Source organism: Falco cherrug, chromosome 10, assembly GCF_023634085.1.
Source record: "Falco cherrug isolate bFalChe1 chromosome 10, bFalChe1.pri, whole genome shotgun sequence".
In the NCBI taxonomy this organism is placed as follows: domain Eukaryota; kingdom Metazoa; phylum Chordata; class Aves; order Falconiformes; family Falconidae; genus Falco; species Falco cherrug.
Genome location: NC_073706.1, coordinates 973,210 through 999,898, shown reverse-complemented (window position 1 = coordinate 999,898; position 26,689 = coordinate 973,210). Strand labels below are relative to the sequence as shown.

Below are 26,689 nucleotides of genomic sequence, written 5' to 3'. Positions count from 1 at the left end.
TGGAGATCCCAGACCCCTGGTGATCCCCTGAAATAGGCTGGAGAAGCCCAGGAGGCCAGACGCAGAGAACAGGGAGTGACGCCGGCTGTGGGCAGGTGGCCCGCTTCCCTGCCAGCCCCAGTGGCAAACACGGCACAGTTCCACAGATGGATCTGCATTGCTTGGCACGGAGGTTTCACTGCAGCCAATGCCCTTTCTAACAGCCGGCTGCAAGGAGTGCTGAGTGCAGGTCATCCTGTACAGGACCAGGGAGGGGGACCCTGGCACGCAGTGATCTCGAAAAAGATTTAGGGATGAGGGTAGAGGAAGCATTAAATGCAAGATCCCAGCAAGGCCAATCCTAAGGGAGTAGAGGCGACCTGCAGAACCCAAGGGTGCCAGGCTTGTCTGGACTGTTGAAAGAAAGGGGATGCAACAGCGGCCTGTCGATGCGTTAATGGGTAAACACTAGAGCAGAGAAGTTCAGCTAAAGGACACAAGAAATGGTGCAATGTTTGGAGATGTTTAAACTGGAAATTCAGATTAAAGCACAAACAGCATTGTGGGGAGGTGCTGCAGGGAGAGCAGGGCTGTTATGCCCAGGGGCGCCTTACATCTCTCCCCTGCAATGTGTAACAGGAGTGGAGAGAAGGCTCCCTGCCCATACCAAGCCTCTCAAAATCACTGCTAAAGCAGCTGCATTTCTCTCTGGGCTCCCTGTTTCAGATGGGACATTTTACTCTCTCATGTATTTCTGCAGCACTCCCTGTTTTGCCTTGTGCTGCACCTCTGCCACTCCTCTCCACCCTCGGCACCCTCCAATGCGTGGGTACACCGGCTAACTGCCGGGGACACAGCCACTGACTCACCAATCCTGTGATACTCAACAGGAAGAATGGAGTAACAGGCATAACCTCCTGGTTTTGCCTGCCTGCTATCTCCTGGCCCATCTATCCTTTATGTTTACAAGGCATCTAAAATGAGAGTCATATTAATGTGTCTCTTCCTCCCAGGAGTGTTGGGAGGATTAATTAGTTAATGTTTGTACAGTGCTTTGAAGACAAGTGCCAAGCAGGATGATGATAGGAGTTGTATAGGGATTCTTTCCATATACATATGAAAATGGATTCTTTCGTCTTGTCTCCTTCCTCTTTTTCGCACGGGCTAATGCTAACAAGCCTATGTGCTCTTTGCTAGGTCACCTGGTGGAGACAGCATTACCTCTCATTGCAAACCAGGGTGAGGAGATAGCATGTGAGCAGAAATCACCGATGGGGAGCAAATAAAAGAGCAGAGAAGGTGGCCAGCTGAAGAAAGCAGCAGGGTTCAGCTCTGGTGGGGTCTGGGCATGCAGCTGCATGCCACAGCCCTGGGAGCTTGCCAGCGGCTTAGGCTAGCTGACTGCATATGGACTGTGCCTGAGATCTCTCTGGCTTGTGTGGGAAGGGGGATTGCAGCCCTGGCCCCTGATATGGAACCCGGCTCATTGACTGCCAGCAACTTTGCTACCAACCAGCTCAGTGGAGGCATCTATCCTTTGGATATAGGAGAGGCAAGCTCTCCTTGGATGGCTCTGGCCAGAAGGGTGTTTCGCATTCCTCAGGCAGGCAAGAGATTTTGATGTCTTACTGTAGCTAGGCTGGTGCGAGGCCTCACATGGCTCTGATTCTCGCAAAACCAAGGGAACCTCCCACTGTCGTTCCCATCAGGAACAGGCCGTTCTTGTCTCACCATGAATGTCCCATCCTAGAGGTCTCTCTGTCATTGTGGGTCTTGCCACCAGCCAGGATGGGTTTTCACACCCCAGCCTCTCCACTCTACTGGTCCATTGGGTCTCCTGGCTCCTTCCCTTGGCTCTCATGCAAGAACAGCACTTGGTTTTCTGCACACTGTGTAGGTGCACGTGCCGAGGAGAGAGGGTCTCCTGAGTCTGTGCTCAGGGTGGCTGTGCTGCCCACACTGCTGCCCCTGTGAGCCCAGGGCTGGCGCTGGGCAGCCAGCAGCTGCCCCAGACCTGGGTGACTGGGATGGCACCTCCATCACATCGGGGATGGGGGGGGGGGCGGGTATCAGCAGACTGCAGCACTCAGACCCCGGTGCCCACAGGTTGCAGCCCAGCTTTGCTGGCCAGAATTCAGCAGGTGGTAGGGCTTTGGTAGCTGGGATTTGGTGGCTGGGCCTTGCTAAAACTACTTTTGGACACAGGAGCCATTTTTCGTGACAGTTCCAGGATGCTTACTGTTATTTTTACCAAAATCTTTCTCTGGAATGGCCAATGCTCTTCACTTCCAAAACCACCCTTTTTTATGGAAAACTAAGCATGATTTTCTCATGGAAAGGAGATTTTTCTGCTGCAGAGTGGTAGCACAAGAAAGCATTTCACCCGCAGGACCCTCTTTTCTTCCTTGTTCCAAACTATGCAAAAGGGAAACAAGCTCTAGTTGTTTCACCAGATCTGTTATCTGTGCCAACTGCGCCCCAAAGCAGCCAGTTCTGGGGGGGTCACAGCAGCTGCCCCTGCCCCAGGCCAATACAGGGAAGCTGAGGCAGAGTTCTCCTGCCTGAGCAGGACAAGTGCAGCACGTTGGGCAGCAGGTCTGACGTTCCAGGCTAAAGAATTCCCACCAGCCATGCCCTGGCTCTGTCTCATCATACATCAATAGTGGATGAGCTCCGTCTTTGTCTGGGCTGGGGAATACATGTTGTAGCTAGTGATGTTAATTAAGCGGTAACTAGACTGATGGAGATTTATTTTCAGGCTGCCTGCTAGAAACTGGTTATACACATCTGGGAAATTGAAAATTGACATCCTGCTTATTTCCTGTCATCTCCAAAGCAACAGTTAATTACTGCAGAAGCCATAGGGTAGGCTCCTCCACACAGCACTCCCCCGGGGCTGCCCAGACAGGCCTCCAGGAAGCATCCCTTCAGCCTGGCTCTGGAGCCTGGTCCTCATCTCCCTCCATCCCAGATCCTGATCCAGGCAATCAGCTCCAAAGCTGGCTGGGGTGGTCTCCCAATTGCCCCTGCCTTGCCTTCCTCACTCCTAGCCTGCACAGCCCTAAAGAGAGGAAGGCTGCTCATGGCTGTGGAGATCTTTAAGCCTGGAAAAGGAGGGATGAGGTCAGCACAGGGGGCAGATAGGGCAGCCTGGGGCTCAGCTCAGGGTCAGGGCACACAGCGCTACATCCTGGGGAGCCCTTTGCACAGCAGGAACTACAGGAGCTGGCACTGGGCAGATCTAAAAGGCTGGAGGTCTTTCCCTGTCTCCATGACTGACCTTCCCTATCCCATATCTCAGCTCCCCCTGAGTGACGGTGGTGGTTTGGGTGAGGGTGATGTTTTTAGCATTTAACAGGGTTCATCCTTCTGTTGCAGGAGAGGCCAGCAGCACTTGCTCTGGAGCCAGTGGCTCCAGCTGGTACAGGATGCTCTGTTTTTCCACACCTGTGCAACATGAACTACTCCTTGACATATTTTCCTCTTTGCCTGGCTTTGCACAGTGTCTTACTGTCTACCCGTGCATTGTGCAGCAGGCTGGAGTGTGGAGCTGCTGGACTCTTGAGACCCACTTGCCTGCATGGAGCTAACTGGGCTGCACTGGGCTGCCCTGGGGGATTCCTGACCTCCTGGGCTGGGTGGGCTGTGAGTTACTGGGGTGGGACCAGCCGTGCGCCACTTCTTGTTTGCAAGAAGGCAGATGATGCCAAAGAGGTCCAGGCTTTGGGAGAAGCAGCAGCTGCCTGGAAAAGCACCAAAGGGCTTTACAACCTGTGTGGCTTAGCGCTAGGGCTAGAGCTCCATCTATTCCCTGTCTCATCCAGGAGCAGAGGGGAGGCCTGCATGGGGAGAGGGAAGAACAAGCTGCACTTTGCTTTTAGGTATTTCTAACCCTTGAGTTTCAGGTGACCTGCAGGCAAAGCCTGCAGCCCACACACAGTCTCCCGGTCAGTGCCAAAAACCAGCGCAGCAGTCACCCATAATGCTTTTATAATCTACTTTCTTTAAGATGACTGTTCCCACAAGAAAGAGAGGGGGAGGCATGATTAATTTTCATTAGCCTTGTAAATAATAAGCTTGTTTCCGCTAGTCTTGCCCTGTAATTAGGGCCCTGGTTCCAGGGCTCTGCAGAAGGAAGCTGGGATGTGCTGGTGACTCACGGGAAGCAGGGCCAGCCTGGACATCCCACCCTGGGCAGGAAAAGGAAAGTGGCTGCAGCCCACTTGGAGGGACAGAGTTTCCCCTCGCCTTAAAGGGAGCAAGGGACAGCAGTCCTCTGGTCCTCCGAGGGGAGAGGGAAAAGCCCATCTGAAGGAAGTGTAGGCTGAGGTTTGCACAACTTCATTATACAAATGAAAATGAAAGCAAAACTTCTGGTTCAGGGCTGGCAGCTTCTGCCCCAGCGGCTGGGTGTTGATTGTAGATGTAGGATGACCTCAGGACGAGTCCAGTGATGTGGAGGTGGGGTGGGAAGGGAGGACCTGGGTATTTGCGCTGAATCTGGGGCTGAATGACTGACAGCTGCCAGTGCCCAGACACAGTGTGCCCCATGGCCAGCCAGCAGCCCGGGCACCGCACGCTGGCGCATATGCGCACACGCTTGCCCCTCTGTTGGGCTGGCTGCTCTCTTCCAGCACCAGCACGGGCTCCCTGAGCTGAGCTGCACTGCATCAGTGTGCCTCCCAGCCCTTCACAGGCTCTCTCCCATGCTGCTGCTGCTGTGTCTCAAAGCAGGAATGCTGCTCTAGGGCCAACCAGCAGGGATCCCTCACTGATGCAGGCAGAGTCTCATTTTAACCATGATATTGTATCATTGTCTTATGTCCAGCTGTTTAGCCACCATGTCCCTCAAGTCCACCTTGGGGTCACACCAGGATACAGTTCTTGGCACACGTCTCTCCAGTTCTGTTCCTTGTAACAAGGCAGCCTGTCTTCCAGACATATCACAAACATGCTTGCAAGCTGTCAAGCTCACCAGGGTGAGCTGGTGGCTTGTGGAAGGCCCCATACATTGTCTGTCTTCTGCTTCCTTTGCTAGGATGCAGATTTTGACAGGTAGATATGACTCAAAAAGCCGACCTTGCCTGCCATGGCATTGTGTCCCTCTTTGTGCCCTTATTCCTCCCTAAAAGTGTTGATTTTAACATTTACTGATTTTAATGCTTCAGTTATGTGACACTCAAAGCCAGATTTTGGGAGCACAACTAGGTCAGATTTGTGTCCATATGTGAGCAGAGTGTATTATCTAGGCTCCCTGGCATCAGTGTGAAGGCAATTAAAGAATTTCTTCTCTTCAAGTCTGTTGCTGTCCGGACCAATTTTACCCTCAGCATCATGATGCCAGGCTAATGAAGGCTCCTCAGTCCCTCCTACTTGCCCTTCTCCTTCATTGTTTCACACCCTGCTGGGTCTGCCCCACACCCTCCTTGTTCCCCATGCCCTCAGAGGAACATCTGCCATCATGAACAGCATCTTGTGGACTGCTGCAGCAGCCCCCACGCTCACGCTGCCAGCCGGGCACTGTGCAGGAGCCCTCCTCCCACGGAGACAGGCAGCAGCCCCAGCAGAGCCTCCAGCGTGCCCAGCCCATGGCTGCCCTCTGCGCCCCAGGAGCTCCTGCCTGGGAGGCCATCGACAGCATGGATTATGAATTCCCTCTCAGCAGCCACAGGCTGACCAGCCATGTGGACACAGGCCAGTGTACCTGGGCCCTGGGGAGGGACTGTGCCACCCACTGGCCAGTGGGATCTCTCTGTGAAAGCCTCCCTCTGTCCTGCTGGGTGCTGCTGTGGGCATCGTTATCTCACTGCACGGAGCGGAGTGGCTCGGTGCTGTTCCACACAGCTCCGTCCCACATTGCTCCACCGGGAACCACAAAAGTGTTTTCTGCTGTTCCCATGCTAAGATTTGGTAACCCTCATCCACAGGGAATTATCCCCCTCCTTTTCTCTCTGGTGCTGCTGGCCTGCCCAAGCTTCAAGCTCTAGTCAGGCAGAGCAGACCCTAGTTGACTGTGTGTTTATTTAGTAAATTAATGAAACAAAATTTAATATAAGCTCTTACTGAAGGGATGGTGGTATTTCTTTCAAATGAAACAGATTTGGGTCACTCCAAACTCATTCTCTCCAGAGTCATCCTCCTTCATGTGCTTGTAAGCTCCAAGGCGTGTGTCCAGGAGGTCTTGCCAAGTTCACCTGTGTATAAAATTAAAGGAACACTGCTGTTGGGTCCCCACTGTGTCTCTGAGGTTCCTCTTGCTTGACGATGGTGTGGGGTTTGGATCGGTCTTTTACACCCTCTAGCAGTCAGCAGCTGTGATGGTTTGGATATTTTGCCTCAGCCTCTTACTTGCTTCAGCTTCCATAAATCTTCAGCAAGACTAGTGCATTGTCTTTGTGTCCCGGGTGCCTTCCTGTTGGGAGAGCAGGAAGAGGAACAGCACATGTGATGTGCTGTAACCTTGTTTCCCCCCTCCCATGACCCCAACAGAACTCTTCTGCTGACAAGTCACCTGTGTCAGGACCTTTGCCAGGAGTGCCAGCCTTCTGGGCTTGGAGAGAGGAATAAGTTCCTCACAGCTCAGCAGGGCTTTACCGCTCATCCCACCTTTGCTCAATTGTTTCCTGTGGTGTTTGCACACACGTATTTTTCCATCCATACTTCCTTCAGAAGAATCTTAATGCTGGCTACTCATCACTTATGAACAGCCATATCTCATCTGTGCTCCCCATCCTCCCCGCAGCACCCCTTCTCCCTTCCCTTCACATTCCTTTGAACACGAAGCAGTGACAGCTCTCAAATCAGGCACCAAGCATCCTTCATACAAAATTTAATTCTTTCTAGGAGACCCAAAGGAGCTAAATGTATTCTTTTCTATCCAGATAAATGTTTATGAGATTAGAGGTACAAGAACATACATATATTTATTTTTATTATTTCTGTTGCTGGTTTTAGACAGAACGATGCTATGGCCTATTTCCTAGAGGAGAGCAAGACAGATGTTTGTAATGACTGTACCTGAATTTACAGTCTGTAAATCTAAGTAGTACAAGGAAGTCAAACTAGGGATGATGATAGCAGGAGGAGAGGAACGTTGCATTCAGCAGTGCTGGTCATCACTGGGAGCCTGCAGGCTTGGCTGAGCTCTTCACCCATATCTTACAGCCCCTATGATGGACCTGCATGCCGGCTCCGTCCCCACGGATGTCCCTGCTGTGCTGGCAGGACCTTCGCTTGGACCCACGGCCTCTCTCTGGTGCCACAGCTCTGGGTCTCATGTGGGGCTGCCTGCAAAACAGAGAAGCCCAGGCAGATGACTTTGCTGGTTCCCTGACACGAAGACTTCTTTTCCTCTTGGGTTTAACAAGAAGCAGATACGGGCAGTTTGCTGAGGCTCTTTCAAGTTTGGAAGAGAAGGAGAAAGTCCCTGCAGTGGGAGGTGAGGGACTGGCCAGGGAGAGACCTCCCTTTCTCACATAGACCCAGCTCAAAATGCTGCTTTTTAAGCCCATAACATTTCACTAAAATTAAATCCCAGCACCATCTGCACCTTCCCAGGAATGCCTACCATCGCTGCCCTGCTCACCTTGCTCTGCTCAGGTTGCACCCACACTGGTGTGGCCCCAGGAGCTGGTGGCTGAAAGGGAAGGAGCATCCTGCCCTTCCCACTGTGCTGCCACATGGGCAGGCTGTGCTTTCCATGGCTCAGTCATGACTGAAACACTCATTGACTTCGCCTGGAGACCCCAGCAGGCAATAGGATCCTTTGCTCAGTTGCCTCTTTCTGCCATTTAGCTGCAGCCAGCTCTGAGGTGGCAATGTCAGGGATCATGAACACCAGATCAGTCTCTTCAAGGTCTTCTCCAGCCACGCTTCAAGTCCAACAGAACCACATGGGATACAGAAGGGCAGGTTGTGACCCTTCTCTCCTGGACCAGGGCTTGGAGGATCAATAAATGTGAGCTGATTCTCCAGTGAGGTTTGGCTGCAGAGCGTCCGAGGCCATAGTTCACCAAAAGTGTCTTGAACCATGTGGAAGAGGGACATCAGTTCATCAGCAGGACAGCCCTGAGCAAACAACAGCATGGGAGCATACAGACCACCCTGGAAGGACCCTTGGCTGCTTCCTCCGGTATCCTGTGCCTTCGTTGCCTGGAAGCTCAGGGGCCCCACTTGCCCCATGCTCCCCACCATCCCCTCTGGTCTGTGGTCCACATGCCTGAGGTTGTGCCACCTCTCGTAGCAGTGTGTGTCCTTCCACATCTCATCTTCCATCTCACCCCCTCCACGCGGCAGCCATGACATGAGCAAGCTGCTCCTGAGAATGGGAGAAAGAGGGGGATGATGGAGGTGGACTACGGTAGTTAATGTAATGTAATTGTGCTGGTGGCACAATTGTTCATTTACATTTCCTTGGGGCATTGATGCTGATATTAATTAAAGGTAATTATAGCACTGCTTTCTCAGTGCAACAGTAGCACACAAAGACAAAAGCAGCATTACAGAAAAAAATGTTTCTTCCTCGGGAGTTTCAATGGCATCTTTTTTTCTGAGAAATCTGCTGGGTGAGCGGAGGCCTGGAGCCCAGGCACCGTTCCTCCCACCCGTCGGAGTCACTCTGTGCTAGGGAGTCCCAGGATCAGCACCATTCCTGCAGGTACTCCAGGATACCCTGAGAATGCCGGTGACAGACACAGACATGATGGGTGATAGTAGTACTGAACAGATACTTCCAGTACAAGTAGCTACCAGTGCTGATACAGGATGCTGGGCACTAGTGGTGGATACCTGTGCACCCAGGAGGGGTGCTGAGAGCATTGCTAGCAGATGCTGATGACTTGCATGATGGACATCAGTGGCTCTAGTGATACCTAGTATTACCTACCCTTCATAACAATACTGGTGGCATCAGAGCAGGAGATCAACAGCTTTGCTGCTGGCAGGTGAGTACTGACACTATGGGCAGCTGTAGGCAGCACGAGCCGTGGATACTGGCTGTGCTGATGGCTGTTGCAGGCGCTACGTGTCTGGATTACTGGCTCAAACCTAACCCAACTAGTAGTGGGAATTCACTTTTCACATGGAGAGGGCTGTGGAAGGGTTGAATGGTGTCAGTTCAATTACTGCTGCATGGTTCTCCACAGCTGCCAGACCTGTCTCACCGAGTCCTACCATATTCGCCCAGTGCTGCGTTCAGTGCTGCTAGCGGCGGCCTGTTGGCAGCAACCTGCAACCTCACCAGCGTCTCTGAGCTCAGGCACCTCCGAGTTTGGGACGTGCAATTGTCTTGTGTCTTCAAGAGCTGATGCCTCCAGAACAGAGGCCGCCGTGGTTAGGTGGAAGAATCTTTGTTGTATCTCCTGCACAGAGCATCTGTCTCTGTTTTTCACAGCTGAGTACTCATCAGCAGCAAGAAACTCAAAAAACAAATGTTTTTGTGCAGAAAACAGGTGAGCCCTGGGGACAGATGTGACTGCCCTGTCTAAACAACAGCTGTCGCCTGCTTGGCTTTCCCAGGACATGTGCCTTTCCTTTAACCATTTCCTCTGCATTGTTGGGGTTCCAATGGTACATAGCTAGTGGGAAGGTGAAAAGGGTTTGTACTGGATTTAGGAGGGCAGTCTCCTCATCTTTCTAGGCTTTCCATTCTTCTGTCTGTTGCAATACCCACTGTGAGAGTCTCTGAATGCCTCTTGGACACCAAGCCCTCTTATTCTATGCCTGCACTGTATCTGTCCATCTATCTAGCCTTTCCTTCCTTGTGGCAGATTATAAGGAGGGCTGTTGAACGTGTTTGAAAGGAAACATGGTGCCTCTGTCATAACCCAGACATACACTGCACCCGGGGTGTCTCCAAAGACCCCCCCAGGCATGAGTTACCCTGGGGAGAAAACCCCTCCTGCTGGGTGGTGGCAGGGTGAGAGAGCGGGGATCTCATGGGCGCTGCAGTGGGGACACTTTCTGGGGACAAAGAGCTGCTGTCTTGTCACTGGCACCAGGGCACCGGTTTGGTCTGCTTCTGCTTCACCAGAAAGGGAGCCAAACCCACCCCTCAGATCCAGCTTTCCTAGAAAAATTTCCAAGGTTTGTGTCCTTGTTCCAGCCTTCCATACATCCTCCCGGTCAAGGAACTGGGGTTCACCTCTTTTAAAGCCCCCTTGAGCTCTGGGCAGGGCTTCTCAAGACCCAGATGGCCTCTGTGCAGGTAGGAATGAAAAAGGGTACTGCAAAGGAAGGCTGACTCCTGGCGCTGAGTTACCATGCCATTCCCATTCCTTGCTTCTCAGCAGCAAAAGCTGAATTCCCCAGGTTGTCCCAGCGCTTGTGCATCTTCTCAGTGCAGAATAGAAAGCATGCATGCACACACACAAGCCTACCTTGGAACTTAATTGATGTAAATTCCAAATAATATTTAATCTCACTGATAAAATAATTCAGGCTGTGTTCTCTGTTGTGATGCGTAGGTTTTTGAGGACATTAAAAAAACATTGGGGTTTTTTCCTCATATTTATTTACACTAGTTTTCGTACAGGGATCGTTTTTTTCAGTTGTTTGCAGCATAGCTGATGGTGAATGACAATGAAGCAAGAAGTACAATGCTTTAGCGATACAGTAGCACTTAGTGGCCAGATGGAAGAGAATTACAGTGTGAGCTGCTCAAGCAAAACTCTGATGGGCACAGATTTTGGCAGGTCTGTAGCTAGGACACATCAAAGGTACCTGGCTGCCATCTGCCACGCCAGTCAGGGGGTTTATCCCCAGGACTGTCCTTCCCTGCCTGACCTGTTCTCTGATGGCTCAGAGAAGAGTGAACAGCCCAGCACATGAGGCACAGGGGGTTACAGAATCACCCCAGCCCCAGACAGTAAGCTCCTGGCATGGCCAGGAAATGAAGATACAGCCACAGGCAGCGAGGGGATTCCTCGAAGGATTATTTCATGATAAAGAAACAAGAGAAGGAAAGCCAAAGAGCACTTTCCCACAGAGGGGCTTGCCCCAGCCCTGTGTCCCCAGACAAGGAGCCTGGGCATTTTGCATGTTGTCCTCCCCACTTAACTGAGTTCCGGTCCTTCCTTTCAGTCCACATACAACACAGAGGGACACAGGGGCTCACTTCTGCATCCTGCCCTTCTTCCATGGGTATTGCCTCTGCCTTTTTATGTAGGATGCTTTCTCCCATTTGCTTTGTGCCTTTGCTAGGACTTAATGAAGACAACCTGACTGTTGATCAGAGTTGTGTCTTTACAGCATCAGGGTTATGGCCTGGGACGTTATCAGAAGACACCACTCTGCTCTTTGTGACCTGAGGACATTTTCCCTTTTCTCTCTGCCTGGCAGGTCTTCATGAAGGACAGCTCTGGAGCCCAGGGGAACACAAGGTGCATGGGATGCTGAATCTGGCCTAGTCCCCAAGCCCAGGAAGCTGTGAGAGGTACAGTATGCCCAGGGGTGACTTTGGGATTCTTCAGAAGCAGGCAAGGGGGCAACAGGATGGCCAGAGAGCTGTGCTTGTGGCATGAGGGCCAGCAGAGTAGGAGGGAGAAGGAGGCTGCAGAAGGGGAGCTGGAGAGGGTGTTTCAATGACAACCCTCCCTCCATCTAGTAGTGAATCCTGCAACATGCCTATCACTAAAATAAAGTTACGAAATCTAATACCGATTGCTATAGTAACGTCACGCCTCTGCGCTGACCTATTTTGAGACAAAGGAAATGCTCCTGCAGCTCTGAGCACACAGAAGGCTGCAGATGAGTCTCAGTCTGCTCTCTAGAAAGAACGGCAGAGGGGGCTGCTGGTTTTTGCCCCCCTGCTCCAGGATCCTCAGGCAACATGAGCTGCTTTGTCTCAGGCAGTCAGCAAATACACTTCCAGAGAGCATCTCCATCTTGCATCTTAGACGCAGCCAGGGCCCTGCCTAGCTTCATCTGGACCCGCTCAGTTTCATCTGGACTTTTAGGCAACAGGAACATCTGCCCTGGAGCAAAGCAACATCCTTGCAAAGCTGCAGAGACCTGCTGGAACAGCAGCAAAAGCCATCACTGTTCGGAGCACCCTGTTACTGCTGCACAGCAAGAGTCTGGGGCGAGGAGCCTGTCCCTTCCCTCCCAGCTGTCACTACCTCCTCTTCACCTTAGTCCTCTGTCCCCCTGGTCCTGGGGCTGCTGCTTGCTCTGGTAGCGCAATGAGACAGGAGGATCCCACGGAGACTAAGCAGAGTGGCCTGCTACCTTCTGTGTCACGCGTGTTCGGTGCAAGTGTGGACAACTTCCATCCCTGGGAGTCACAGCATAAGCAAGGTCAAGGGCAGTCGTGTTAAGTGCTTTTCGCCCTCTGCTTGCTCCCTGGAGAGCTTTGCAAACCCACACACACCCCGCCAGGCCTCCTGAACAGCCCTGACCAGAACAAATCAGTTTTGATCCCAAATGGTCTGGGAACATGCACCGTGTTGTCACCAGCATGTGTCCCAAGTGCCCCGTCAGAGAGTAGAGACTGCAGGTAGGTTTTGAAAGGCAGCGACTCTTGCCCAGGTCCTTCCACTCCCTCCCATCAGCGCTCCTGATTTCCTCCTGAAAACACTCCCTTTCCTATCTTGCCTTTGTTTGTCTCACTTGACCTACTTAATGCTTCGCATTTCCTTCTTCAGAGCAGATCCTGTCTTCTGGAGAACTTTGAGAAACTTCTATTTAGGGACGGAGACGAATACGTTGTAAAGTTTCTGGGGTTTTGTTCCCTTGAGAGTTGATTATATTACCAGTGACATTTGCATGAAAATAAGTTCTCTGTCTCTCTAGAGTTCATATGCTCCTCCAGCTTTAGTCAACACCTGAAGTCAAAAATCTGTCATATTGCAGCCATTGATTTTCACAGCATTTGGTTTTGCCACTACCAAAAAAACAAAAATAGTAGTATAGTCGTATCTAGAGCATATAAGGAAGAAAAACTATTCTTTGTCTCTTTTGGGATGGCTCCAGTCAGATCTCGTCCCTCCCCATGACTGCAGTGGGCATCAACTGGCAGTCTCGGCAGAGATGTCCCTTTGCCTGAAGAGCAAGCAGGAGGCCAGAGGTGTGCCCCGGGGCTGCGGGGCATTACTCGGCTACCATGCAGCCTCGGGAGCTGTAATGCAGATTCCACATTAAAAAGACACAACCCACTTACTCATACATGAAGTGAGATGTGAGGACATCCTTCCACCAGTGATGTGGGACTCGGTAGCGTTAAGAAATCAGTGCTGCATGCTTTCTGCAGCTCCTACGCCAATGTAGCCTATGCTGGGAGCTGGGATTTGCTTCATCTAGCGTTTGCTGCCTGCAAGTTGGATTTGTGGATGAGCTGGGTGAGCCCACTGGGACCCCTTCAGACAATGAGCAGACTGACCCTCGTAAAGCAAGTCACCCATCTCCTAAGGAGGTATCCTAGGTAGATGAGGCACTTGAATTGCTGGAAGCCACCATCTCCCCACCTTTGCTATACGAAGAGTGAGGGGCAAAGGGCAGGTCTGTCCCGGTTCTCCTGGTGATGCTGTCACATGCCTCAGTGGGAAAGTCCAGGCGACGTTAATCCCACGGGTGCTCCTCAGGAGACCCTGGCCCAAGCTCTTCCCAGCAGCCCAGAATGGGCAGCGTTGCCTGCTGCGTGGACCCAGTACCCGCTCTGTCCTGGTGTGAAGCTCACCAGTAGCAGTGGGAAACTTCCCAGGGAGAAGCGAGCAGCAGAAGGAGGCTGGTGGAAGGTCTGTTGTATAATGAATTGTTCTAAGTAGAAGATCGCTATTTTTATCCCCTGCGATTAGATTCTGAACTCTGAATCATCATTAATGTAACGCCCTGGAAGCCGGCGGCCCCCCTCGCTGAATGCCACATGAAGTGTTCCTGCTAATTCAGGGAACATTTGAATTCATGTGTGTAGGCAGACCAACGTCACCTACACCACAGTATACAATTTTTTAAGCTTCTCGCGGCAGGGTGAGGGGAGTCATTTTTCTTCTGCAGGTTGTAAATCATTTATTCCTTATCTAGCTAGTTATTAGCATGCTGCTAGGTTTCTATATATAAAAGCCACCCATGTGTTTGCAGCCAGCTTGGATGGCTGGACTGGGGTTTACGTGGGAGATTGTGGTACATAGAGCCCCTGGAAGTGCTGATCAGCAGAGGGCAGGACTAGCTGACTCCAAAGGGTGCCTGCAGCCCCATCAGAACAGGAGTTTCTTCCTTCTGGAGGACTTGCACCCTGAGCAGTCACATTTTACAGGCCGTTGCTTCTCCTGCCCCTCCTGGCACTTCATGGCCAGCCCTGCCTCAGCACTACGTGTCCCTTTCCACTCAGTCCTGTTCAGGGGAACCCTGCGTCGAAGGTTATGATCTCAAGAGATGCCTTCCAACCTAAACAACTCTGTATAAATGCCAGCCAGGAAGCCTGCTGAGAGTGCCTCTGGCTTTTGGCTGGCACCACCTGGACCAAGATCTGGCTGTTATGGCTGGCGCCCTGTGTTTTGTACAGGTGCAGTGACTTTGTGGTGCATCATGTTCTTTAGATCGACGCAACAGAGGTTGGGATGAGAGTGCCGAGCTCTCCCAGGAGGTGTTGGGTTCCTCCCTCCACTTAGCAAGGATGAAGGCCCCTGGGCTGGCATGCAGTGTGGGAGCAGAAGCTTCAATGTTTCCACAGGGAGCAAACGTAGAGCCTGTTGGAAAGCTCTGCTGGTGGGAATGGCAGCAAATCTGTGGCTAAGCTGTGAGGGGGAGGCAGAGGAGAAGGAAGCAAGGGAATGGGGGCAGTGATGCTTTAGGCTGTGATTTTGGGGAGAAAGAAGAGCTCTTCGAGTGCCTGTTTCTGGATCAAGGCACCACTCAGTCAGGGCAGCCATGGCCGTTTGCAGAGGAGAGCAGCCAAGGAGAGGACGTGGGCTTTGCGCATGGCAGGTGTGTGCCAAGGGCATGGGGGAGGGAGGCAGCACAGCACCGCACACACTGCAGCGTTGGGGGTGACATGGAGCCACCAGGCTGGTGCTTGCAGCTCCCCAGTTTCGACAGGAGCAGAAGCACCCATGTGCAGGCTGCAGTCCCCTGCCATGTGAAAGCTGCAGAGGGAGATCTGGCTGCCCTCTGGGCCACCTCCAGCACCTGGCAGGGCCAGCCCGATCCCGTACCTGGGTCACACCACCAGCAACGGCACTCGAACACACGTGCACACACTCCACAGGCACACAGATGTGTTTGCCCTCATGCCACAGCCCTAACACACACGCACAAGGAGCAGAAATCCCGGTGAACATCAGGGTGCTTTTGGAGCTCCCTGTGCCCTCCCAGGCTTGGTGAGGAGCGACCCCTGCCCAGTGACCCCCTGCAGTGGCTGCCTCTGCCACCGTCGGGCCTGTAAATGCCAGCTAACAGCAGAGTGAGATCCTGGGGCGGCCTGCCGCAGAGAGCAGCGAGGCGAGGCTGGCGGGGTAACATGCTGTATTGCCTCCTCTTGTCCCCTCCTTGCTGAGCGAGGGCAGAGGGTCTGCCCTGTCCTCTCCATGCCCTCAGTATAAGCTGTTTTAAGGGGGGGTTGCAGAACTTAAGCCGGGAATTTGGCCCAGGGGAACACAGAGACATGAGAGAAAGGGTGTTGTGTCCCAGAAAGCCACCTCCACCCCCAGGGTTAAAGTGGTGGCACAGCAGGCAGTGGCAGCTGGTTTGCCCAAGTCCCTGATGGTGCACAGAGGTGGGTGCACGCTGGTGGTCCTGACAGGGCTGGCTTGCAGGAGGTGCTCTGCCCTCCCACAAGCACAGGGGCCTCTCAGGCTTTGTTGTTTTGTGTCCTGAGGCTGGAGCCTGTTCAGAACAGGCTCTGAGCAGCCCCTGTGGAGCAGTGGCCCTCTGGCCCCCACCATGTCACAGGAACAGGGGAGGAATTACTGTGGGGAGATGGGGACAGACCCATGGCTACCATCTCCTGGGCAGCTGTCCTCTCAAGGACACAGTGCATGGCCTGATGGAGCACCTCCAAGGAGACGTGGAGCTAGTCTCCGAGGATGGAGGAGATCTGTTCTCCGTGTGCAGGGTGGGCAGAATGGGACATCACAGGCTGGAGCTGCCACCAGAGAGATCCCAGGTGGACAGCCGAAGCTTCAGAGCTTTACAGGATTGCAAAGACAGCCAGCCATCTCCAAGACGGCTCGTTGGACTTCTGCCCTGGTGCTGCCTTGGTTGACATTTTGGCAGCAGACTTCTTGCTCACGCTTTCTGCCAGGAGTTACAAACCATAATTTCAAGGACTCGCTAAACACTGCCTGGCTGGGCGCCTGGCTGGATGGACAGCCATGAGCTGGGCAGGCATGTGAGAGTGAGGGCTGGACAGATAGCTAGGAAATCCTTGCTTTGCAAGTATCTACACTGCATTACAGCTGTGTCATCCATCCAGTTCCTTTTGGTTACCTCTTGCTCTGCTCAGAGTTTGAGCCAGCCTAATCTGTGTGCTGTTAAAGAGACAGAAAAGCAAATATTTGCAGTCACTGAAGTATCTCTTACAACAGGATGCTTTTCAGTTCACAATGAAGATGTGATTTCAGTCTTCCTAAAGTGGAGTGAACCATCTCCCACCAGCTTTGGCAGCCCCCGGATCAGCCTCATCTCCCACTTCCAGTAGATGAGCACAGCAGCTGTGGGTCCTACAGGTGGGAAGCATTGGCAGTGCTCAGCCAGGGCAGGAGAGGAGTCCCTGCTGTGCTGAGCAGGAAGCTTCTTCAGGCAAGGCTATCATCTCCTGCATGATTTGAGATTTCATACACTGCTCAGTGTCTGGAGCTGCAGATGTATTTTGCAGGAGGGGCTGCTGTAAGTGAATTCAGTGTGGCTGGCCTGAGCCTGCAAACAGGCAGCTCCAGTGCTGCTGCTGTAAACCGTGCCGGAGAGGAAACTGATGCCTGCTGGGGTTCAGAGGGGCTTGGGACACACAAAACTGCCATAAATTGGGTCAGGCCATCCGCTGCACCTCAGAGACCTCTGAGCATCAGCAAAGCCACTGGGAAGAGGAAGGATAACTCCCCAAAAAACACAGGCTGAGGGAAAAGAAGGAAATGGGGCAATGCAGCAAAACCAGCCCCTTCCCCTGGTCTCGGGGATGTGTCCTTTGCACACCCTGGCAGCCCCTGCTGTGACCATCTCCTAACCAGGGTCTCCTGCTGCCCATTCTGGGTGCCTTCCCTGTGGTGGGGGGCCATCTGCCTCATCGCCGTGGTGCCTGACTTGGGGCAGGGGGCACAGCAGGGACACGGGGCAGCTATCCTGGGAGACAGCCTTTGCCCGGTTTGTGAGCTGCAGGATCATGGATTTGGGAGATTTAATTTCAGGCTTCTTCATTCTTCCAAATTAAAAAGATGGTGGGGAAGAGGCTTGTTGGGTTTTTCCCTTCCCTGACCCCACATCTCAAGAAAGTGCCAAGGATTGCAGAGAGTAATTGAAATGTAATGAAAAGACAGTAATCCATCTTAAAGGGAAACCAGCTCACAGAGGATGCAGCAACCACAGCCTGGTGGGCACCAGGGGCTGGGGGAGTCCCGACTACCCCCCTAGCCCTGACCCACATGCCCAGCAGCAAGGCTGGCACCCCACACTGTGGCTGGCCATCATGTGAAGGGATGCCCAGGTCAAGCAGGACAGGCAGGAAGATCTGGACCTGTTGGCAGCCCTGCAAGAGCCCACAGAAGGAAAAGGGAGCGGTAAACCCTCTGCCATATAGAAGCAAGTGTCCACTCTTGGCAAGAGCACAACCAGCCTGGGAGAGAGGGAGCTCCCTGCCCTCCACTGCTGCCAGCCTTCCCATACCTTCTGCTCCTGCCCCACCAGCCCCCCCCCCCCCCCCCCAAACTTCACTTTTCCTTCCTTCCCACTTGTCCCCACAGCCCCCTCAGTCACTCCTCCCTGCCCATCTGCTTCTTGAGCCATCCTGAGCCAGCCCAGCCCCCAGCCCCATTCTTCCCTTACAAGCCAGGCTTTGATTGCATTTCATTTATTTTCATTTCGTTTATTTAATTTCATTTCATTTCCCTATTTATTTTGAGTCCTAAGGCAGTTTTACTTTATTCTGAAGCCCGGTGAACACAAAAGCAGTGATGCTGATGTGCTTTATGGTGAAGCAGTCACAGGGCTGAAGTCTCTCAGGAGTGCCTGGGAGATTTCTGCTTCAAATATTGATTGCCCTTTGTAGGAAAAGACTTATTTACTATCAATACCCAGAGACATCCCATTATAATCAAATCAGCACTGTGTTGTCTCCCAGGGGACTGTCTGACTCCTGTAGCACGATGTGATGGGAGAAGCCCATCAGAGCCAGGCTGGCCGCAGGCAGCTGAGCCCGAGCGAAGGACCGTGCTGGGCATCCAGAGCTGGGGCACGGCAGAGAGGCCACAGTGGGCAGAGCTGAGCCTGGGCAGATCAGGTGCCATTCGCGCAGGCTTTGGGCTCCCTGCTGCCTGCAGGGCTTCCCCTCCAAGTCGGGCAGGGTTGAGCTTGCCCGTTTGTGGCTGTTTGGAGTTTAAAGGAGCAGATGGATGGCTCAATCTGGAGCCTGTCCTTCTACACCCATCCTTCTCTTCTGTCCAGAGGGTTTCCTTTGAGAACATCTCCTGGGGCTTTTTGTCACCCCTCTTCAACCACTGCGCTGATGCTGGCTTGCACAAAGCAGGAGCCAGACTGCCTAGACCATCCACGCATCTCTTCTGCGGCATCTCTCCAGCCAGCACCCACTGCTGCTCCTCCAGCTTATGTGGGTGCTGTCCCACGGGCAAGGGACTCCAGGAGGGCTGGTGCACCCAGCTGCTGAAGAGCACAACGGGAGAAGGATGGCACCCACAGGGACTGTGTGCAGCTGGACACCAGCCAAGGCTAAGGCTTGTGTTGGGTGTTCTGGCAAGAAGGGCGGGTTTGGACCGACGTTCCCCCAGCTCAGGCCAGGGTAACAGCCACCTCCTCATGCCCAAAATGCATGGGCACTGTCTGTACAGTGGAGACGCCCGAGGGCCAAATCGCCTGTCCCACACTGCCAAAACCCAGGCCAGCGGCAGGGCACCAGGCTGTAGGTGAAGGCGGATGGACCAGCTGCAGGGCCCGGGTCAGCAGCACGGCAAGGGGACCCTCCCCACGGGGCCCGCAGCTTCCCAGGGGGCAGGACCGAGCAAGCCTTGTGTGGGGCCACAGGGCGCCTGGGGGGACGAGAGCCGGGCAGGTTCACCCCGGCACTGTGGCGATGCACTCGGTGGGGCTCACCGCGGGGCGGCCGGCAGGGCAGGACCCCCTGCGCTCACCCACTCTCTGCCAGCCCCTGCTCCAGAAAGACCAGGTTTGCTGTGCCAGTCCACTGGGAGCTACAGAGTTAAACTGAGACTTTTTAAAACCCATCAAGCTATGGAATACATAGCACTTCTTTTTTTGTGTGCTTCCAAACAATTATTTAAAGCCCCAGCTGTTTTTCATTATTAATACATTTTTTCCCTGTGTGAGGAATGAAAACAAGCCTGTCAATTCCTATTGCCCTCAGCGACTGCTGACGCCGCTCCCCACGGGGCTGTGGTGCTAGCTGCTTTTGCTGACCAGGCTGCACAGTCCGACGGGCTCCTCAGGGACACCGGAGTGGAATCTGGCTAAACAGGGAGAACCCAGGAGCCCAGACTACCAGCTCTGCTTCTCACAGGAACACAGCATTGTCCTACTTGTTCTCCAGGAATAAGCAAATGATGTTTTTTTTTCTCAAAAACTCGTCAGTGGCTCTGAGGGCCCAGGCACTATTTCCCTTTCCAGGTGCGTGTTGGGGAACATTGGATCATCCCAGTGTTGGAAAATGGCTCTTCTGCACAGACCCCTGTCGTCCCAGCTCCCAGAGCAGCACCTTCGTCTTACCAAGGAGCAGCTGTTCAGCTGTGTGCACATGGTTTGGGGCCCTGGATTTTGAAAAAGTAGTCTAGGATCTCATGGTCTGGATTTTTACACCCATAGGATGCCTCAGTGTTTACGAGTTGCCTTTAAGCGACACTCAAACTAAAACAAAAAAGAAATAAGAAACTAAAAGGTAAAAGGAAGTAAGAATTAGTTTATGCACTATGTGATTTCAAACAGGTTTTAAGTATGGAAAATCAACTCATCGACCGACAACTCATCTATATGTTCATTGATTTTCTTTAAGCAGCCCCCTAAAGTTTGTCTTTTTCCCCTGTATAAGGCAGTGCAGATGCGGATCCCTCCAAGCCGAGCAGGACAGGGTAAGTGCCCCGGAGAAACCTCTGTGAGGAGCTCCCCTGCCCTGAGGGGATGCCTTGCCCAGCTGCCCCGCAGGAATGCCTGTCCCTGCTGGATGGGCCATGGGTGGCCAGCCCCAGTCCCTCGCTGCGGCAGAGGACCATAGCAAGGGGCAGATGGCCAGGCTCGAGGGTGACACAGCTCCCCCAGGAGCGATGCAGCAAGGCAGGAAAGATCGGCTGAGCAGCAAACAGCTTCTCAGGTCGGTCTCTGAGTGTTCAGAAACACCTCTGCTCTCATCATAGCTACTGAAACAATTTCCTCCAGGGTAAAACATGCCATAAGCCAGGGCACTCATTTGAGAGGGGACATTTGACATCATATCACATTAGCGCAGCTGCAACACACAGAGCAGGGCTGCCAGCCCCCTTCCAAGATTCAGTAACCACAGAAACACAAAGCATAATGCAGAAGATAGGATGCTCGGCTCCAGACTTCCCTTGGCTCCGGCAAGGCCCATGTGCAGTGTTTGACAGCAGGTTTTTCTCCAGCCCCCTGAACAAATGGGACAGGAGCAGTGATTTGCTGGCAGTGCCCCTGCTAGCTTTTGTTACTGGCTAGGGAAGGAACTCTATTAAATAAACATGTGCAGAGACCAGAAAAATAGCAGCAGCATTGTTTAAGCAGCCTGTGCTTGAGCACTGAGACAGACAAGCACTTAAACTGCAGCTAGAAAGAATGAATCCTTCCCCTCCTCCTCTCCTGTACCCTGTTCTCTCCAGCCCCTGCTCTCATGCCCCTTCTCTTCCCATCCTGCTTCTCTCCTTCATCCTTCAGCCTTGGTGGCGTTTACTTGTAGAGCTGGGACAGCCCTCACAGGGACACCCTGGTGAGGAGTGGGCTGCCAAAGAGGTTCTTGGCAGGCTCTGAGCATCTGTCCTCTTCCTGCAGGTGCAGGGACATCTGCGGGGGAGCACGGTCAGTGCCTCTGCAAGGGCTCTGCTGCACCATCCCTGAGCAATGGTCTAGGAAACACTGGAACCATGAAGGGCTTGGGAGATAACAGAAGCCGCCACCTCTCCGATAACCTGGACTCCCCTCAAGACTCTCTTTATGCCCCCCAGGACAGGAACCCTTATCTCCTCAGCCCCACTGACTCCTTCACCATGGACCCCCGATTCCCAGCCCAGAATACCCTCCATGGCGACTGTCTCCTTCCACTCAACAACCAGATCTCCAACAGCAGCACTTTCCCCCGCATCCATTACAACTCCCACTTCGAGGTCCCAGATGACAACCCTTTTCCAAGCCATGCCCAAGCCACTAAAATCAACCGCCTGCCTGCAAACCTCCTCGACCAGTTTGAGAAGCAGCTGCCCATCCACAGAGACGGCTTTAGCACCCTCCAGTTTCAGAGAAGCGATGCAAAGCACCGGAGCGAGAGCCCTGGCCGCATCCGGCACCTTGTCCACTCTGTCCAGAAGCTGTTTGCCAAGTCGCAGTCTCTGGAGGGCCCCACCAAAGGCAACGTAAACGGCAAGAAGGGGGTGGATGACCCCAAGCAAAACCGGAGGAGCAAGAGCAAAGACCGCGCGAAGACCTCCGAGCCCAAGCGGAGGAGCAGATCTAACATATCAGGCTGGTGGAGCTCAGATGACAACTTAGACAGCGATACCTGCAGCTACCGCAACCCAATGGGCCTCATGACGCTGGGCCGGCAGCCGGACCACAGCCAGCCAAAGTATTTCATGCACGCTTACAATACCATCAGCGAACACATGCTGAAATCCTCCAAGAGCAATAACGACCTCAAGGTCACCCCTTGCACCAATATCCCCATCAACAATGACTCCAACTACATTAAGAGGGGCTCCTGGTCCACACTGACGCTCAGCCATGCCCGGGAAGTGTGCCAGAAGGCCTCTGCCACGATCGACAAAGCCTTGCTGAAATCCAAGTCCTGCCACCAAGACTTAGCCTACCACTACCTGCAGGTGGGTGCAGCCGGGGGTTATGCTGGCTCGGCACAGGGGGAGCGCAGGCAGGCAGGGGGTGCCCTTGCAGGAGGCTCCCCATTGCCCGGTGGACCCTATCAAACCGCTCCAGGTGGGTCAGCTGCAACCCCAAATCACATTGCCAGGAGAGCACTGGGGGGGGTAAATTCACCAAGGCCCCGGGGTCAAACCACCACACCTCCTGTGGGGACACCGATGCTGGTGGGGTCCAGCTCCCCCAGCTGCAGTGCTGTCCCAGGATCCCCCAGCCCCTGTGCTGGACCAGGGCAGCGTGGGGAGGAGTGATGTGCTCACACACACCGCAGAGCCGTGGCACTCTCTGCTGTGATCCTCATTTGGTGTGGGACCCCAGCACACCCCCACTGCCCACCCAGACCTTGCTGTGGTGGGCTAGACCCTTGGGCAGCCAGGCACGTAGCTGCCCACATGTAGCTGTTTCCACTCGGTGCCCAGGCAGCCGGGCATGCCGAGGGGCTGTGGCTCGCATCCCACCCAGACAACTCCCCAGCCTCCAGGTGAAGCACCGCTGCCATCTCACAGTCTGAAGGTCAACAGTAATAACTAATGCTTAACCCCTTATATCCATGCATCACAAGGATGTGCCGGCGTGCCCAGTGAGCCCTGCTCTGCAGAGCTTCCCCGGAGCCCTGGTAGGACCTGCAGCTCTGCAGGCATGGCTGCCTTCGCTGCTCACCCGCACACGGGGCAGGGCGGTGGGGCCAGGAGGGCAGTGTCAGCCGCCCCGCTTGCATGGCAGAAGCCTGCATGGCTGATGCTGGTTTGAAAACTGCCCCCCCCCCGGGCCATCACCGAGAGCGCCAGGTCACTGGGGCTGTTTCAAAAAGTGGCGCTTGAGGAACATAAATCTCGTTGTGCCCTAGAGAGAGGAATGAAGATAAATAAGCCAGGCCTGCATGGGGAAAGGAGGGGACTAGTCTATGTATGTAGATCTCCAGCATCCTTTTTAATGTAAAGGTGTCATGGGCTCCGTGGCTGTGACCAGCAGGCTTAGAAGCTTTAAAGAGCGATAAATCATCGAAGCACACTCTGCTTCCAATACCTTGCCAGCCACAGCTGCAAATCAAATTTCAGAGGGACTTACTGCATCAGGAATGTCATCAGAAAAAATGTTCCCGGCCTGCTTTTTTTTTTTCTTTGCCCCAGTCCTTCCAGTTAAGCATTAGGAGGTGAAAGAGCTGCAGACAAAACATGCGCCGGCACTGATCCCCCTCTGGGTGCGGCGGCAGAGCCCAGTGCAGGCAGCCCCGGGCACCGAATGCAGCCCTGGCAGCCCCTTGTCTTCTGGGGTTTGGCCACACTGGGGGGACGAGACTGCCCTGCTCGTTATTCCCCGCGCATGTAATGAGCCTCCGTTTCTCGACAGCCTGACGGAGGGCTGTGGGCACAGCTGGGTGGCGTGAGCCCGGCCAGCAGCTGGGCAGCCCCACCACTCGGCTGGGAGGACACGGGTGCCACCCCGCTGCAGCCGAGCGAGCCCCCACGGAGGTGGGACCAGCCCCTCAGCCCTGGGCCGACCGACGCAGGCAGCGGCCAGGTAGGGATCTTGTTTTGAGGGGAAGCTTTTTACCCAGCTCCCTCCCTGCCCTGACCCTCCTGGGACCACCACACAGTGTCGGCAGCCTGGACCACCAGACTCAAGAGCACCAGCCTGGGCAGGGAGCAGCTGGCAGCCACCAGCGGCATGGCTGGAGGGGCACTGGGGGATGCCAGGGTGTGCAGCCCCTGAGGCCAGCAGCATCTTGCCACCAAAGCCAAGACACTGGGCAGCCAGTCCAGAAAACATGGATGATGCTCGGTGCCTCTGCAAGCTGACAGGTTATGGATGCTCGGGCTGACCTGGCCCCCAGCTGCCAATGTGAGTCGCCAAGGGCAGGGCACAGGGCTCAGGACCCTTGGAGTAGGATGGGGCGACTGTAGCCAGATGCCTCCCCAGCGTGGGAAGGGGACTAAGTTGGCAATGGAGAGGTCACCTCTGGAGCCCAGTGTGTGGGAAATGTCCTTTTGCAAGGTCACGTGTCCCCTGCCACCTGCTCCCCCCTGGAGCAGGACAAGCCCACTCCCTGCTTGTACCATGGTGAGAGACCATGTGCATCTGCCTGCCCACAGAGCCCGGTGCTTGAGGGGCACGGAGGCCCTGCACAGGGCTGCTGCAAGGCAGATGTGCCTGGTGGGTCCCAGAGGTGGAGAAGTGCCCTTCTGGCATGAGGGAGGGCAGGGGGAGTGGGAGGAGGACAAACAGGACCCCCCAGCCTTCAGGCTGGTGTAAGCCCCCAAAACTATTCACCTCCTCTGCCCCATTTGCAGGCTCTGGGTAGTCCTGGGGCTCACTGGGGGCTGTCAGGGGTCCATGTGATTTTTCCAGACCCAGACATTGGAGCTGAGAGTGGGTGATCACCCAGTTTCAGGTCCAGCCCTGTCCCATCAGGGCAGGGGGTTTCTCAGGGGCACCCCAAGGTGACACAGCACTGTCCTTAGAGCAGAGTCCCCAGGAAGGGACGGTCCTCTGTTCTCCCCTCCCCATGGGCCCCATGTGCAGTGGGTGATGGAAGGGAAGAGACTGAGGGGTCAGGTTCCCAATGGCCAAGAAGCTCCTTGGAGTGAGGGGTGCCCCAGACAGGGGGTGAACAGGGGCAGGCAGGGCTGAGCAGCGTTTCTGCCCCTGGCACAGGCTTAGACCCATGTCCATGGATACCCATCGAAGGGACAGGCAGTGTTGGGGCTCCCAGGGGACAGAATCATACCGCAGGCACCATTAGCCTGATGCATCATCCAGATTAGCCGGCCCAGCCCCACTTTACAGTCAGACTGCACCAGAGCTTCATTAATCTTCACTATCCCCCAAAATAAATTTGCAATCAGGAGTGGGTGGCTAGTTCAGTGCTGGCCACTCCACAGATGCTGGCTGCCCTCATGCCAGCCCCACAATGCTCCCACGGGGCAAGGAAACACAGCCCAGGTCCTTCCCAGAGGGTGCCCTGCCAAAAGGATAGGTGGGGCAGCCGGAGCTCCAGCTTGCTTTCTTGCCAACGTGCCTGAGACCACACATAGCCCTCAGGACACCACGAGGGGTCCAGCCCTGGAGGGAGCACCAGTGTACCCGCATTGGGCTCAGTCTCTGCATTGGTGCCTGGCTGCATGGCACGTGCACCCTGCATCCCACGGGCGCCTCACCAGGCGCGTTCATGTGTGGTGCATGTCTGTGTGTGACAAGGCTGGGCTGCATGTCAGAGCTGGCACGTGTGTGAATGGAAACCCTGTTTGCTCTGTGAGTCTCTCTTCCCCCAGACCTCACCGAAACAATGGCAGCAGTGCAGCTCTCTCGCCCCTGCACTGGAGTTTTCCCCTTCCCTCCTCTCTCCCCCCATTAATGTTCTAGGTGACTGGGGAATGCCCCAGGCAGAGTTAAGATGGGGGAAACCTCTGTGTGCCCCTTTCTTTCCTTTTCCCTCCACGCTCAGCTCTGACATGGAGAGCAGAAGAGCCAGAAGGCACTGCTGCTTTGCCACACACAGTGTTGTGGCAGGATGGCATCAGTGGAGCCCAGCCACGTGGGGTGGGCACGTGCCTGAATCCCGCATGCCTGCACCACGGGCCACCACACAGACCAGGCAGAAAGGGGGGGTCACATCCTGAAGCTTAGCAGAGCATCTCTGCTGTCCGCTCCTCCCCTCCTGTGCAGCCGCTGGGCAGGGTGGATCCCCAAGCCCTCTGTGCCATCAGCTACCTATGAAGGCTCTCGACCTGGGCATCCTCCAAAACACCAACAGAACCACCGTGGGCAGAGCGAATCCTGCATCTGTGAGACCGGCATGAAGAGCAGCAAGGCTCCCATTGCCTGTGAGGAACCTCCTGAGTTTCTCTGTGCCAGCGCTAGGTGCAGCAGAAGGCAGACCCCATCTCCACTTTGTCCTTTCTGTAGTACATGTCTGTGTCCAGAGCCCAGGGTCTCAACTGCCAGAAAAGTCACTGCCATTGAGGTGCTGCACTGACCACCGTCAAGGTCTGTCCCTTGGCAACAGGAAGTGCTCGTGGCTCTTCAACCCCATCACAGAGCTTTGGAGACTGTGGGACAGGCTCCTCACATCCTCAGGTGCCTGCAGGGGCAGAGAAGCACCCTGCACGATCCTGAACAGCACCTCAAGTACCTGCGCTGCTTTCGAAGATCCTGAAGGGCACCTATTTGTCTTTTCAGGTGTAGCACTTCTGAAACACTTGTCCTGCACTCTGTCCCATAGGAGCAAGAGCTGACAGAGTCCCTGTGGACCCTGTGGGCAGAGGCAGGACATGCTCCGAAATGGGGCAGCAGATTCAAAGGGTGTCCTGCCAAGTATCTGCCTTCCCCTTGATGCTGCTAAACTGGAATGTGGAGCACCTTAAGAGCAGCTTTGCTTCTTGCTGCCTTTGCCAAGGTGCAAAGTAGAGGAGAGGCAAGGGAAAGGGGAAACAAAGCAGCTCAGTTA

General features: G+C 54.3%; 1 protein-coding gene across 2 annotated transcripts in view; it reads left to right on the top strand.

Moving 5' to 3' along the window:
• DLGAP4 (DLG associated protein 4) overlaps positions 1 to 26,689 on the top strand; it is a 157,777-nt gene that overhangs the window by 72,181 nt on the left and 58,907 nt on the right. Inside the window, exons 3-5 of one of the 2 annotated variants that reach the window (XM_055721690.1) lie at positions 11,317 to 11,410; positions 21,145 to 22,187; positions 23,593 to 23,763. In XM_055721690.1, the coding sequence (XP_055577665.1) occupies positions 21,237 to 22,187; positions 23,593 to 23,763 (1,122 nt within the window). In that variant the 5' untranslated portion in view covers positions 11,317 to 11,410; positions 21,145 to 21,236. The remainder of the gene's footprint in view (positions 1 to 11,316; positions 11,411 to 21,144; positions 22,188 to 23,592; positions 23,764 to 26,689) is intronic. The other variant, XM_055721691.1, reaches the window with a different exon arrangement.